The 12,148-nt window shown below is 44.2% G+C and overlaps 1 protein-coding gene and 1 long non-coding RNA gene across 2 annotated transcripts; one reads left to right on the forward strand and one right to left on the reverse strand.

Moving 5' to 3' along the window:
• The first annotated feature begins 801 nt into the window (after window positions 1-801).
• bbs1 (Bardet-Biedl syndrome 1) lies at window positions 802-11,903 on the forward strand. The gene is made up of 17 exons (XM_035431922.1): window positions 802-987; window positions 1,654-1,730; window positions 2,612-2,646; window positions 3,064-3,336; window positions 3,777-3,823; window positions 4,245-4,283; window positions 4,802-4,874; window positions 5,794-5,925; window positions 6,449-6,555; window positions 6,798-6,918; window positions 7,956-8,114; window positions 8,349-8,418; window positions 8,570-8,728; window positions 8,966-9,099; window positions 9,628-9,762; window positions 10,895-10,981; window positions 11,248-11,903. The coding sequence occupies exons 1-17, from the start codon at window positions 956-958 to the stop codon at window positions 11,332-11,334; spliced, it is 1,767 nt and encodes a 588-aa protein (XP_035287813.1). The 5' UTR covers window positions 802-955; the 3' UTR covers window positions 11,335-11,903.
• On the reverse strand, window positions 6,236-7,309 carry LOC118235018. The gene is made up of 2 exons (XR_004766773.1): window positions 7,088-7,309; window positions 6,236-7,043 (listed from the first exon to the last, which is right to left on the reverse strand). It is a non-coding gene; the product is annotated as an uncharacterized LOC118235018 (long non-coding RNA).
• Window positions 11,904-12,148: the final 245 nt, after the last annotated feature.

The raw sequence follows: 12,148 nt of genomic DNA on the forward strand, positions 1-12,148 counted from the left end.
AGAAAGTTCTAAATTATGATAAAACCAATGAACCAATAAGAACTTTAAAGCTCAATAGCTCAGAAGTGTAGAAATGGCAGATAAAACCCTTTATCAGGTCTCGATATATTGTATATATTTTATTTTGACAGCTTTATGATTATAATTAGTCAGACCAATGTTCAAAAATTACTCAAGGGAGTAAGACTGTCCTTACTCTGGTCTTCTGGAGGCATTGATATTTCAGATGGGTGAAGAAACAGCCTATTAAACAGATTGTTGCATCGCCTGTGTTGATTCGATGTAAGTGTGACAGAGGTATAGTTCTGCAAGTCAAGGCCGGTTACAGTATCTTTCATTGTTCTTTAGGCTTTAGGCTTTTGACCAAGGCTATTTAGATAGCTCGCTAAATGTGACCTACTGTACACGCACGCTTAGTGCTACTGTACCCTCTGATCACATGTAAACACACAGAATTCTGATACATCTTCACACAGCCACCCAATAAATCCTTTCACTAATTTTGTGTTTCTTCCTTCTTTATTTTCTTGCAATTCCATCATCACAAATTCTCCAGCCCCACTGTGATTTATTCTTCACTTGGCAATTTACCTACATCAGCCAAAAGCACTTCTTCAAAATAAGCAATGGCAAGATTATATTATTATTTTGGACATATAAAGTGGATAAGTAGTGCTTTTCGGTCAATAGAATTATCCTTAACCTAAAAATGTAAGGCAGTTAAATCCATTTCTTTGGCGTTTCATAGTTTCGTGCCTTTTGGTCTTCTGTTGTTTCCGTAGGAGGAGTAAACAAACCTGTCATGATATCTTGCGCTGCTGCGGCTGCTATAGAAACGAGGAAGCTAATCCGTGGATTAGCTATCCATTATCGTATTCTGCTCTGTTGGCTATTTCTTGTGGGTGTCTGTACTCGGTGAACATAATAAAACGTCGACGCTGTGTGTAATGTCATTATGTCTGCAGCACCTGCGGAGATGAAAGAAAAGTAAGCAACGTTTTCCTCTGAATAATTATGCTATTGCTACCTATTTAACCTACACTACCGAGCTAACAAGACAACAGCTCACTTGCCAATCTCTAGTTGCTAACAGCTATACAGTTTTACCCTGCTAAGAGAGCTAGCTAGCTAACTAGCAATAATCGCTGTTTAGATGGGTCAGTTGGCTAATTTATATGGACATATGACATTCAGTCAAAGTTGACAAAGTTAGCTAGATAGGTAAGTTAGCTCGCACGAGCTAATTATGAAAGTTTTGTTGGCTAATTTAGCCAGTTGTCTGGCAAGCTTCTTGAAGTATCTTGTATGGTAGCTATGCTTTGCTCGCTGGCTTGTTTACAGGATGTTTGGGATGAGCAAATCCCTTCTTCAGTGTTTGTTGCTAACTTCGGCCAACTAAGAGTCAGGGTTCATCTACACGCCCTGGGCGTATATGTGGCGTGTAGAACTGAAGTAGATAAGCATTTTGATGGAGGCATCTAATTTACACTGACTCCGTCACTTGCACTTCTTCTTTTTTTTCCAGTCGGCTCCTAAAATGGGAGTACTGTCGAGTCCTGCTTTGGCATGAAACTGTCATCTTAGGTTGTATAATTCCTAGCCAACACTTGTCACAATTCTGCTAGTTGATTAAGTTATTTTTGTATTTTTCAGTGCTGAAGCAAATGCCAAGTGGCTGGATGCCCATTATGACCCTGTAGCCAATCTGTACACGTTTTCACCTTGCATCGGTAAGAGGGCAGATGTCTGATGAATTAGAGTTTGCTTGGGTTTCTGCACATTGCCTTGCTGTGTTATTTGCCATTGCATAACGTGCAAAACAATCATGTGTATCATAATGAGGGGAGCTACTGGATAAGCCCTTTTTTTTTGCTCTACTGGCACATTTTAGTGCCAACATATTTGTCATTGTTGGTTTTTGTTTTTATATGTTTTCCTGTTGTATTTTTTTGTATTTTTAACTCCCTGTTCCAATAAAAAAACAAAACAAAAAAAACAATTCAGATTAATTTAACATGCTACTTGGAATACAACTGTGATAATATCAGACCTACCATATTTTGAGAACTAACACGTTATATTTTGTTTTTATTCATAAATGTAGTGTTAACTGTAAGGAGTTACTGCCAACACTGAAAATAGATTGTACCTCTGATTGAAGATTACTTTTAAGTAATTTGGTAAATTTAAACAATTAACCTGTTTACAGCAAAGTCCTCGCATTGAGAGTAATTGTACACAGCAAACAAACAAACCAAGCAACATTTCGGTTTTTTTGGAAGTAGTGAACAAATGACCTAACGAACCAAATGAACAAATCTTTTTAACAAACGGGCCAGAAGGTGTTGTTCTCCAAGAGGAATGCAAGTTCCCTTCACTAGTTCAAGCTTCCATGTAGATTAACTACATATAAGAACACTAGGGGCAGTTTTGCAGGCACGGATTAAACCAAGTCCTAGACTAAATTCAATTTTGAATGGAGATTGTCAGTACAAAACTCTGTTTAGTTTGGGACTTAGCATGATCTGTGGCCCTGGATGTTCTCTATGTGTTTTTGCCACTGTGTGCATCCTTGGCTTATTGCTGGTGTGTCCTATGGTGTCTTCCTCAGCTCTGGCGGATCTGCAGGGTGACGGGGAGAACAAGGTGAGGGCTGGGGTTCGGGTGCGCTGGCAGCTTTGCGCACACCGGCTGTTGGTGTGCTGGAGCCTGCATGCAGACAGGTTATATCTGCAAGTCATGTTCCAGATCTTTGAACTTGCTGCTAATATGGGGATCTAAGAAACTTGGGTACGGTTGCTGGTATAATCTGCATGGACAGGCAGCATTGGAGGGACATGTTATTCTCCTGTACATCAATGCTGCCGCTAGCTGGCACTGTTTAAAATGGAAAAAATGTTAGGTCAATAGTATTTGGAAGTAACAAAATGACAATGCGTGAATGTCAGTATCGCCAGTCGTTAGCGGCTACACGCGTGCTGGCTGATGAGTCAGCCCCTAAGAGTTGTCCATGTTGTGGTGTCTGTGCTGCATGGCGTGTGAACGTGGCTTGTGGGGACGCAGCTGGTCGTGGGCGACCTGGGTACCGGCGTGTGCAGCATGAAGCTGAAGGTGTACCGCGGCACTAGCATGATGAGTGAGAATACGCTGCTGGACCTGCCCACGGGCCTGGTGTCCTTCTTCATGGACCAGCACGAGCCGCGCACGCCCGCCATCGCCGTGGCCTCAGGGCCCTTCATCTACGTCTACAAGAACCTGCGACCCTACTTCAAATTCACCCTGCCCACCCTGGAGGTCAACCCCCTGGAGCAAGAGGTCTGGAGCCAGGCCAAGGAGGTGTGTACCATGCAAAAATCCACATCCGCCAGTCCACTATCCATTATCTGCATTAGCAGGAAATAAGAGCCCTGCTGTGTGACTAATGGAACAATACAGATTTTATTTTTTTATTTTTTTGGTGGGGTGACACAGAGTTATGGGCTGGAGGAACCATAGCTGACAGTGAATTGAAAGGCTTTGTAGTGCATGCAGTTTGAGTAGCTAGCTCATCCTGAGGGGCAGGGCTAGTTTTCAAACACTAGCACAGCTGGCACCAGCAGGCAAGTTAATGTAGGCAGCGAATGACGTCGTAGCTTAGCTAGCTTCCACCTCAGCAGGAACAAAATGAGCCTGTTCACCTGAGTGCGAAAGTCCTTTGTGCCTAGAGTCTATTCCTCTGGTAAAAACAGAGGTACGCACTGTGCATCCAAACTGACCTTCTCTCCATTCCTCTGCAGGACATGATTGACCCCCTGTCCCTGAAAGAGATGCTGGAGGGAATCAGGTGAGTCATACCCTTGGATATCTCACTGCGCCCCCTGCTGGCTGTGGGGGGAATGAGAGCCTGTAAGGATTCTGTACTCCTGCAGCTGTGACCAAATAAAGACTGGCACGCGATGCAAGTGTTTCCTGCCCCTATCCAGAGACCAATTCAAGGTCACGGTTCTTTGGGTGTAGCTGATACACAGGTGAGGTTAGGGAAGAAGTGGAGAAGTACTGTCTTGCTGTAAAGATGGACCTCCTCCTCTGACATCTTAGAACTTTCTGTGCGTTCCATTGTTACAGCTCTTCCCCTTAACGCTGCTTGTTCCAGCTGTCCTTCGATGCTGCTAACCTTCACTTCTCTTTGAGCCCCTCTCTTTCCTTTTGGCCGTGCACATTAAGTTTTACTGATGTCGCTCAACTTTCTTTTTGCTTCATTCCAGGGACAAAGCTGACATACCCCTCTCCGTCCGATCCCTGAAGTAAGTCTGTAAGCCCATGAGAAGTCCTCCAATGGGAAGGCGTTGTGTATGCCACCCAGTATTCAGTAGAAAACTTCAAACAGCTTCACGTTTGTTAGACAGGCTAAGAAACGGACTCACAGCTTTTAGTTAGCTACCTATTAGACCATGTAAAATTATATGGAGCCTTATACTAACTCTGACATTGATGACACTGAAACCAACCGAATTGGTGGTGAAAATAATCAGTAAATTTCCTTGCTAATGACATCAGACACACAGTCGTTGATAATCAATACCAAATCCAACAGCAGGGGGGAAATTTATGAACTTCTTGCTTTTAGGATAAAATAATAAGTGCTTAGTGTCTTAGTACTGTTTTATTTACTCATAATATAACTGTTAAAATGATGATTTTAATTGAATGGGTGTTTAATGAAAATTTAAAAAGATGGAAAACATCTTTCCAAATTATCCTATGACAATGACACTTTAAAAGCTCTGATAGCATTAAAGAGCATTCTTCTGTGCATGTCCAGGTTTCTTATGTTGGACCCACAGGAGATGGAGGCCTTTGTCAACGTCCACAAGCAGCAGCCAATCCGCAGACAGGTGATCTCTGCCATCTCACTGCAGTGCCCCTCCCCCAAACCATTTCATTACATCACATTCTGGATAAGAGCATCTGTTAGCACCTAAATTATCTTATTCATTCTATTGCAATGCAGTAATGATGCATATTTTACAGTGAATATTCAAATCCATTACTTTTACAATGCAATGTTCCTTTTTTATTGTCCAGTTGACAGCCATATTTTATTTACTATGAGTTTAAATGTTTGGGAATTCCTGCGGTAGAACACGTTAAAACACACACACACACCTGATGCCTATGCTTGTCGCTGCAGACGGTCATAACCTGTATCAGTACTCCAAAGAAGGTTACTAAAGACAGTCAGGGGAGCCATGGTGCAGTGTGAGGAGTTGGGTGTTTTATCTGCATTATAAGATGTGTACGGCTTCTTCTGCCCTGACCGCAATGGAAAGTGGGAAGTTAACCAAATCTGCTTTCTGTTTTGCAATTTATCAGTCAACAACTTATGGTGTAATCTATGGGGAGGGGGGAGGGGGGAGGGGGGGAACAGGGTTACTAACCTGTTCAATAAACATTACTGGCAGTACACTCCCCTCCTCCCCCCTCCCCCCGACATTCTAAAACTCGTTTGGGCCCACAGTGGAAGTTCACCATCCTTTGCCTTGCTGCTCTTCTTTGCACCCCCTTGTGGCCAAAAAATGCATAACAGGAGGCACCTAAATCTTATTTATTCTATTGCAATGCAGTAATAATGTATATTTTACAGTAAACATTCAAATCCATTACTATTGTAATGCAATATTCCTTTTTTATTGTCCAGTTGACAGCCATATTTTATTTACTATGGGTTTAAATGTTTGGGAATTCCTGCGGTAGAATGCGTTAAAACACACACACACGCACACACACACCTGATGCCTATGCTTGTCGCTGCAGACGGTCATCACCTGTATCAGCACTCTGAAGAAGAACATGGCTGATGAGGATGCAGTGAGCTGTCTGGTGATTGGTACAGAGAGCAAAGATGTCTTCGTCCTGGATCCAGAAGCTTTCACCATCCTGTCCCAGGCAGGCTAGGACCTTTTACACCTCCTTTTCTCCTTCCTGCTTCTTTCCTGCCTTTTCTCTTTCCTGCCCCTCTTCCTCTCTTTTCTTTTTTCTTTCTCATCCTTCATTCTTCTGTCGTCAGATATAACCTGGTGTTACACTAAGAACTCTGCTTGTTCACGCATGGCAGTGCAGTCAGATCCTTCAGTAAGGTGCCTAAACTTAACTACCTCAATAAATAATTTGACGCATAGTGCATGAAAAATGCTAGTTCTCCAACGTCTAGTAACCAAAAAAGCAACATCCATGCAGCCACAAAGAAAGACAGATATGTGGATTGTGTAAAGTTTATTACAGCCAAAAGTTTATACGAACCAAGCACTTGTGTTTTTTTTTCTTCAGCTGCTGTGTTTTTGGCTGTGGAATCGTTATTTGTTGGTCAGAAGGTTTCATGGAACAAAGCTTAATGACGATGTGCTTGTTGTGCTTTCTTTCCCCTAATGCACGCACACACACGCGCACACACACACACACACACACATAGATGTCCCTCCCCAGCGCCCCCACTCTGATGGATGTGACGGGGCAGTTTGATGTGGAGTTCCGCATTACGGTCGCCTGTCGCAACGGCAACATCTACGTTCTCCGCAGGTAGGAGACTGGCCTGGGGCCAGCTGTCTTAATGCTGAGTACTGTCAGAGTAGACCAGAGTAGAGAGTAGTCTAATGTAGTAACAAAAGTCTGCATTAACCTTTCAGCATCAGCTTGTCAGTGGAAAAGCATTACTGTAGTAACGCTTCTCAAACAGAAAAAGCCCTCGCTGTGGCTCACCCATCGCCCCTGGAGCTTGGGCACCTCGCTGTCTGTTGGACTGAGTGTGTGTCTCCCCTCAGGGAATCCCCCAAGCCCAAGTACTGCATCGAGCTGAGCTCCCACCCCGTGGGCCTGGTGAGGGTCGGGAAGAATGTGGTGGTGGGCTGCGCTCAGGAGACCCTGCAGGGCTACACGCAGAAGGCAAGAACCGACCAGCACACCTGAACCAACACCTGAGTGTTTAACTTATAAACGTATACACACCTGAGTGTTTAACTTATACACATATACACACCTGAGTGTTTAACTTATACACATATACACACCTGAGTGTTTAACTTACACACATATACACACCTGAGCTTATAACCTGAGTGTTTAACTTATACACATATACACACCTGAGCTTATAACCTGAGTGTTTAACTTATACACATATACACACCTGAGCTTATAACCTGAGTGTTTAACTTATACACATATACACACCTGAGTGTTTAACTTATACACATATACACACCTGAGCTTATAACCTGAGTGTTTAACTTATACACATATACACACCTGAGTGTTTAACTTATACACATATAAACATCTGAACTTATAACCTGAGTGTTTAACTTATACACATATAAACATCTGAGCTTATAACCTGAGTGTTTAACTTATACACATATAAACATCTGAGCTTATAACCTGAGTGTTTAACTTATACACATATAAACATCTGAGTGTTTAACTTATACACATATACACACCTGAGTGTTTAACTTATACACATATACACACCTGAGTGTTTATCTTATACACATATAAACATCTGAGCTTATAACCTGAGTGTTTAACTTATACACATATACACACCTGAGCTTATAACCTGAGTGTTTAACTTATACACATATACACACCTGAGCTTATAACCTGAGTGTTTAACTTATACACATATACACACCTGAGCTTATAACCTGAGTGTTTAACTTATACACATATACACACCTGAGCTTATAACCTGAGTGTTTAACTTGTAGACATATACACACTTGAGCACGTGACCTGTTACCAGGAGTAGCGAAGCCCAGGATTTAAATGGGCAGGGAATCCCTTCAGCTGATTGGGCGCCTACGATCTGCCTGTGCTGGGTAAAGTCGGTCCACCAGCGGAGAACCTGCACAGCTCCGCTGGGGACAGGAAGTATCGGCATGTTGCTATGGTAACGGCCTTTGACCTCTGCGCTTCAGGGGAAGAAGCTGTGGACGGTGTACCTCCCGGCGGCCATCACCGCCATGGGCCTGATGGACCACCACAGCAGGGGGTTCCAGGCCGTCCTGGTGGGGCTGGCCAGCAGCGAGGTGCACCTGTACCGGGACAAGAACCTCGTCAGCACCATCAAGACCCCGGTATGGCCAGGTCGCTGCTGGAAGCATGAGGCCTTTAACTCCCTCTGAGTGACAGCACTGAGCCTTGCCAGCAGTGTCTCTGTTGCTATGAATGGGGACACGATTTAAATGTGGTGGGAGGGCTGGTTTAAAGTCACATGAACACCCGTTGAGGTGGAGCTAAAATGTGTTGTCAGTCACTTACTGGTGAACCAATCATAAGGAACCCTGACCCCCTGGCTGCTCTCATTTCAGGACGTGGTCACCAGCATCTGCTTTGGGAGGTACGGCCGAGAGGAAGGCACCCTCATAATGACCACTAAAGGTAATACAAATGGAACAGAGTTACTGTATGAGTGTGTGTGTGTGTGCGTGTGTGTGCGTGTGTGTTCGTGTGTATGTGTGTGTGTGTGTGTGTGTACGTGTGTATGTGTCCTTGTATGTGTGTCAGTGCGCTAACGTCTGCTGTGTTAAAGGAGGGGGTCTGATGGTGAAGATCCTGAAGCGGACGGCGGTGTTTGAGGACAGAGACATGGCCCCCGGGCCCCCCCTCGCTCAGAGCATCCGCCTCAACGTCCCCAAGAAGACCAAGCTGTACGTGGACCAGACTATGAGGGAGCGGGAGAACGCCGTGGGTACGTCACTCCGCCCCCCCCCCCCCCCCCCCTTTTTGTATGCATTGGGATGCATGGGATATTTATCATTCCTTATATCTTTATCATAATGTAATGTAACATATACATTTGAATAATTAAATAGTTGGTTGCTTAACGATCGGTTGGTGTCTGTCTGGGGAGCGTGTGTGTGTGTGTGTGTGTGTGTGTGTGTGTACCTGTAGGCCTAACTGAAGGCTTTGTCCCCGCTGTGTGCAGCGATGCACAGGACCTTCCAGATGGACCTGAGCCGGCTGCGCCTGGCCGTGGCCCGGGCCTACGTGAAGGCCCTGGAGTCCAGCCTCACCCCCATGTCCTCCAGCCTGGCGGAGCCGCTCAAGATGAACGCCGTGGTGAGCGTGTAGCGCCTGCGCGGACGGCGCGCGAGAGAGCACGCGTGTCCATGCGCGAGCGCAAACCCCCGTGGGTGTGTGTGAGCGTGCACGTCGAGTAGTGTGTGAGCGCGCGCGCTGGGTTCTCAACTGAAATTACACACTTTACACGACACAAACATGAACCGCAATACACACAATCCCAGACTCATACAAATATTTGCAAATGCTCACTCTGTCTCTCTCTCTCTCTCTCACACACACACACACACACAAGGAACAGTAACGGCACACAAATGGGACCAGCCAGCTGGACTTAAATGTGGGGCTGATGTACGAAAACAGTGTAAACTGTCAGTTGGTAGAATTTGTCTCCATGGTGATGTAAAGACAGACTGTGAGGTTTGAGTAGTGGTCTGCACTACAGGTTTAGGGTGAGACCTGCTTGGCATCTGGCTATCTGTACTTTGCTGTAGGGCCTGAACCCAAGTGCTCGCGCGTGCTGATTGGCTCGTGCTTGCGCGTGCTGATTGGCTCCTCTGCCTGCAGGTTCAAGGCCTCGGGCCGTCCTTCAAGCTCACGCTCAACATCCAGAACACCGCGGCCTGCCGCCCCGTCATGAACCTGGCCGTCAGCTTCCTGTACGACGAGACGCTGTACAGCATGAGGAGCGCCTTCTTCCAGGTCACACGTCCGTCCGCGGTGGCCACACCCCCTCCCTCTCTCACTACGAACAGTACTCACTGCGGAAGCAGGGTTTGGCAAAAGCCCCAAGTTCACAAAATACAGATTTTCATAGTCCAAAGTGAAATGTCTGTATTCTGATGTGCATTTGACAAGAGGTTTCCGCGCCACGTTAGGAAGCCGCGTGTGGAAGATCTGGGGTGCTCTCACATTTCACATCGGCGGCCCAGCGATTTACCCCTAAGGGGAGGTACCACAGGTCAATAGGGGGACAAGTTCCTTTCCTCCAATCAAAATGACATTTTATATTTTGAATGTGGACAAAAATGCAAACATTTTGTGAATTAAGACTTTTATAGGCACATATGCAAAAATGTGCATGTCAGTTAAAACACTTTTTTTCTCCGTGGATTAAGAGTTCATTTTTCAGTTTCAATGTGATGAATAATTCAATAGCTGGATATTTACAGAGGGGTTTATTTATTTATATAATTGTTTAAAAACACTGTGTATATGCTGAAAAATTCAGATTTTTTGCTATTTTTCCACACACAATACCCCACAAAATTGTGACAAAATATATCCAAAAGGCTTCTGTAAATGACCAGCTATTTTGGTTAAGAAGCACCATGTTAAATTTTTATAGCTATATCTATAAATTAAGTTTTTTGTACAGGAAAAAGCTATTAGTCTTTTTGATTAGTCTATCAAAAATTCTTTGCATGGGCTCATTTCAAAATAAATGGAGGTCGATGAATATACTTCCACACTGACTAATGTGCCATCGGCTGTCATAGATGCGTACAGTGATTGATGGAGCTGTGTTCAGTAACTGATTCAGCTGTAAACACATTTAGTTGAAGAATGCTAGGTAATCAATCACTGTATGTAGCAGTGATCAGCTGATATTGATTTGACAAGGCCAATACTGATGTCAGTTTTAGACCAGGAAGAACAATTGGTTGATGTGTACAGATGTAGAATTTGTTCTTGAAAGTATCACCGCGCCACATTTGATAGCCTAGGCGGAAGTAGTGGCAGAATTCAGCAAAAGTAGATTTCAGTTAAAATGTCAAGACAGCCTGAGTTAATTTACTGTTATTATTACAATTTATTTGCTTGTTTTGCTCAGATACCTCTGCTTGTTCCTGGACTGAACTACCCCATCGACACCTTCGTGGAATGCCTGTCTGATAAGGGGATCTCGGATATTATCAAAGTAAGGCGGTTGCCAAAGTCACTGCCGCAATAGAACATCCATGCCACCAACTTCCTGTACCATAGTGTAGTACGTGAGATGTGCTAGAAGGCTGTTATATGAATGAGGTGTTTATACTATGAAGTTCTCTATTCAATGTAATTCTCTCTCTCTCTCTCCCCCTCCCTCTTGCTCTCTCTGTCTCTCTCCCCCTCCCTCTCTCTCTCTCTCTCCCCCCTCCCTCTTGCTCTCTCTCTGTCTCTCTCTCTCTCTCTCTCTCTCTCCAGGTATTTGTTCTCAGAGAGGGGAAGAGTGCGCCACTACTTACTGCACACATAAACATGCCTGTCAGTGAGGGGCTGGCTCTCAACTGACATGACACACTTTATACAGCACAAACATGAACCGCAATACACACAATCCCAGACCCATACAAATATTTGCAAATGCTCACTCTGTCTCTCTCTCTCACACACACACACACACACACACACAAGGAACAGTAACGGCACACAAATGGGACCAGCCAGCTGGACTGAAATGTGGGGCAGATGTATGAAAACAGTGTAAACTGTCAGCTGGTAGAATTTGTCTCCATGGTAAAAACAGACTGTGAAGTTTGAGTAGCGGTCTGCATTATAGGTTTAGGGTGAGACCTGCTTGGCATCTAGCTATCTGTACTTGACTGTAGGGCCTAAACCCAAATGCTGCCAAAACACTGTTTGATTGGCAGGTAAGCGTTGTGTCATGGTCTTATATTTAGGCTCTTTGGAAAGTTAATATAGCTTGTAATTCTGTGAGTGTACATATTGTAATATTTATATGTAAAATGCACTATTTATTTGTATCGATTTGTAATTATGAAAACACTAGACTTTGTATTCATTATTGAAAATGGTCTGAATGAGAGGATTTCATTAAAAAAAGATTTCATTTTCTGAGAGTTTTAGTTATTCATTCTTGTCAAAAGTAATAAGCACCAGACACGTTTCTATCACAGAATAAATACGGCGATGCTCACAGAAAGGCTGTGTAGATAAACAGTATGTGTATAACAGTATTTTTATAAAATGCACAGAAAATGCAGCAGAGCTCCAGAAAGGGGCTCTGGAGTCCTTCACAGGAAGTGATGTCGCCCCCTGGTGTCTAGATGGCTAGATCCGTTCCCTGAGCTGGGTCTTGAGCTTG

The sequence above is a fragment of the Anguilla anguilla genome, chromosome 9 (genome assembly GCF_013347855.1).
Source record: "Anguilla anguilla isolate fAngAng1 chromosome 9, fAngAng1.pri, whole genome shotgun sequence".
NCBI lineage: Eukaryota > Metazoa > Chordata > Actinopteri > Anguilliformes > Anguillidae > Anguilla > Anguilla anguilla.

Excerpts from the sequence above, each read along its gene's own strand:
- bbs1 (XM_035431922.1), top strand. The coding sequence starts at position 956 with ATGTCTGCAGCACCTGCGGAGATGAAAGAAAA. Across the intron at positions 8,115-8,348 it reads TCAGCACCATCAAGACCCCG|GACGTGGTCACCAGCATCTG; the intron begins GTATGGCCAGGT and ends CTCTCATTTCAG. Across the intron at positions 8,419-8,569 it reads CCTCATAATGACCACTAAAG|GAGGGGGTCTGATGGTGAAG; the intron begins GTAATACAAATG and ends GCTGTGTTAAAG.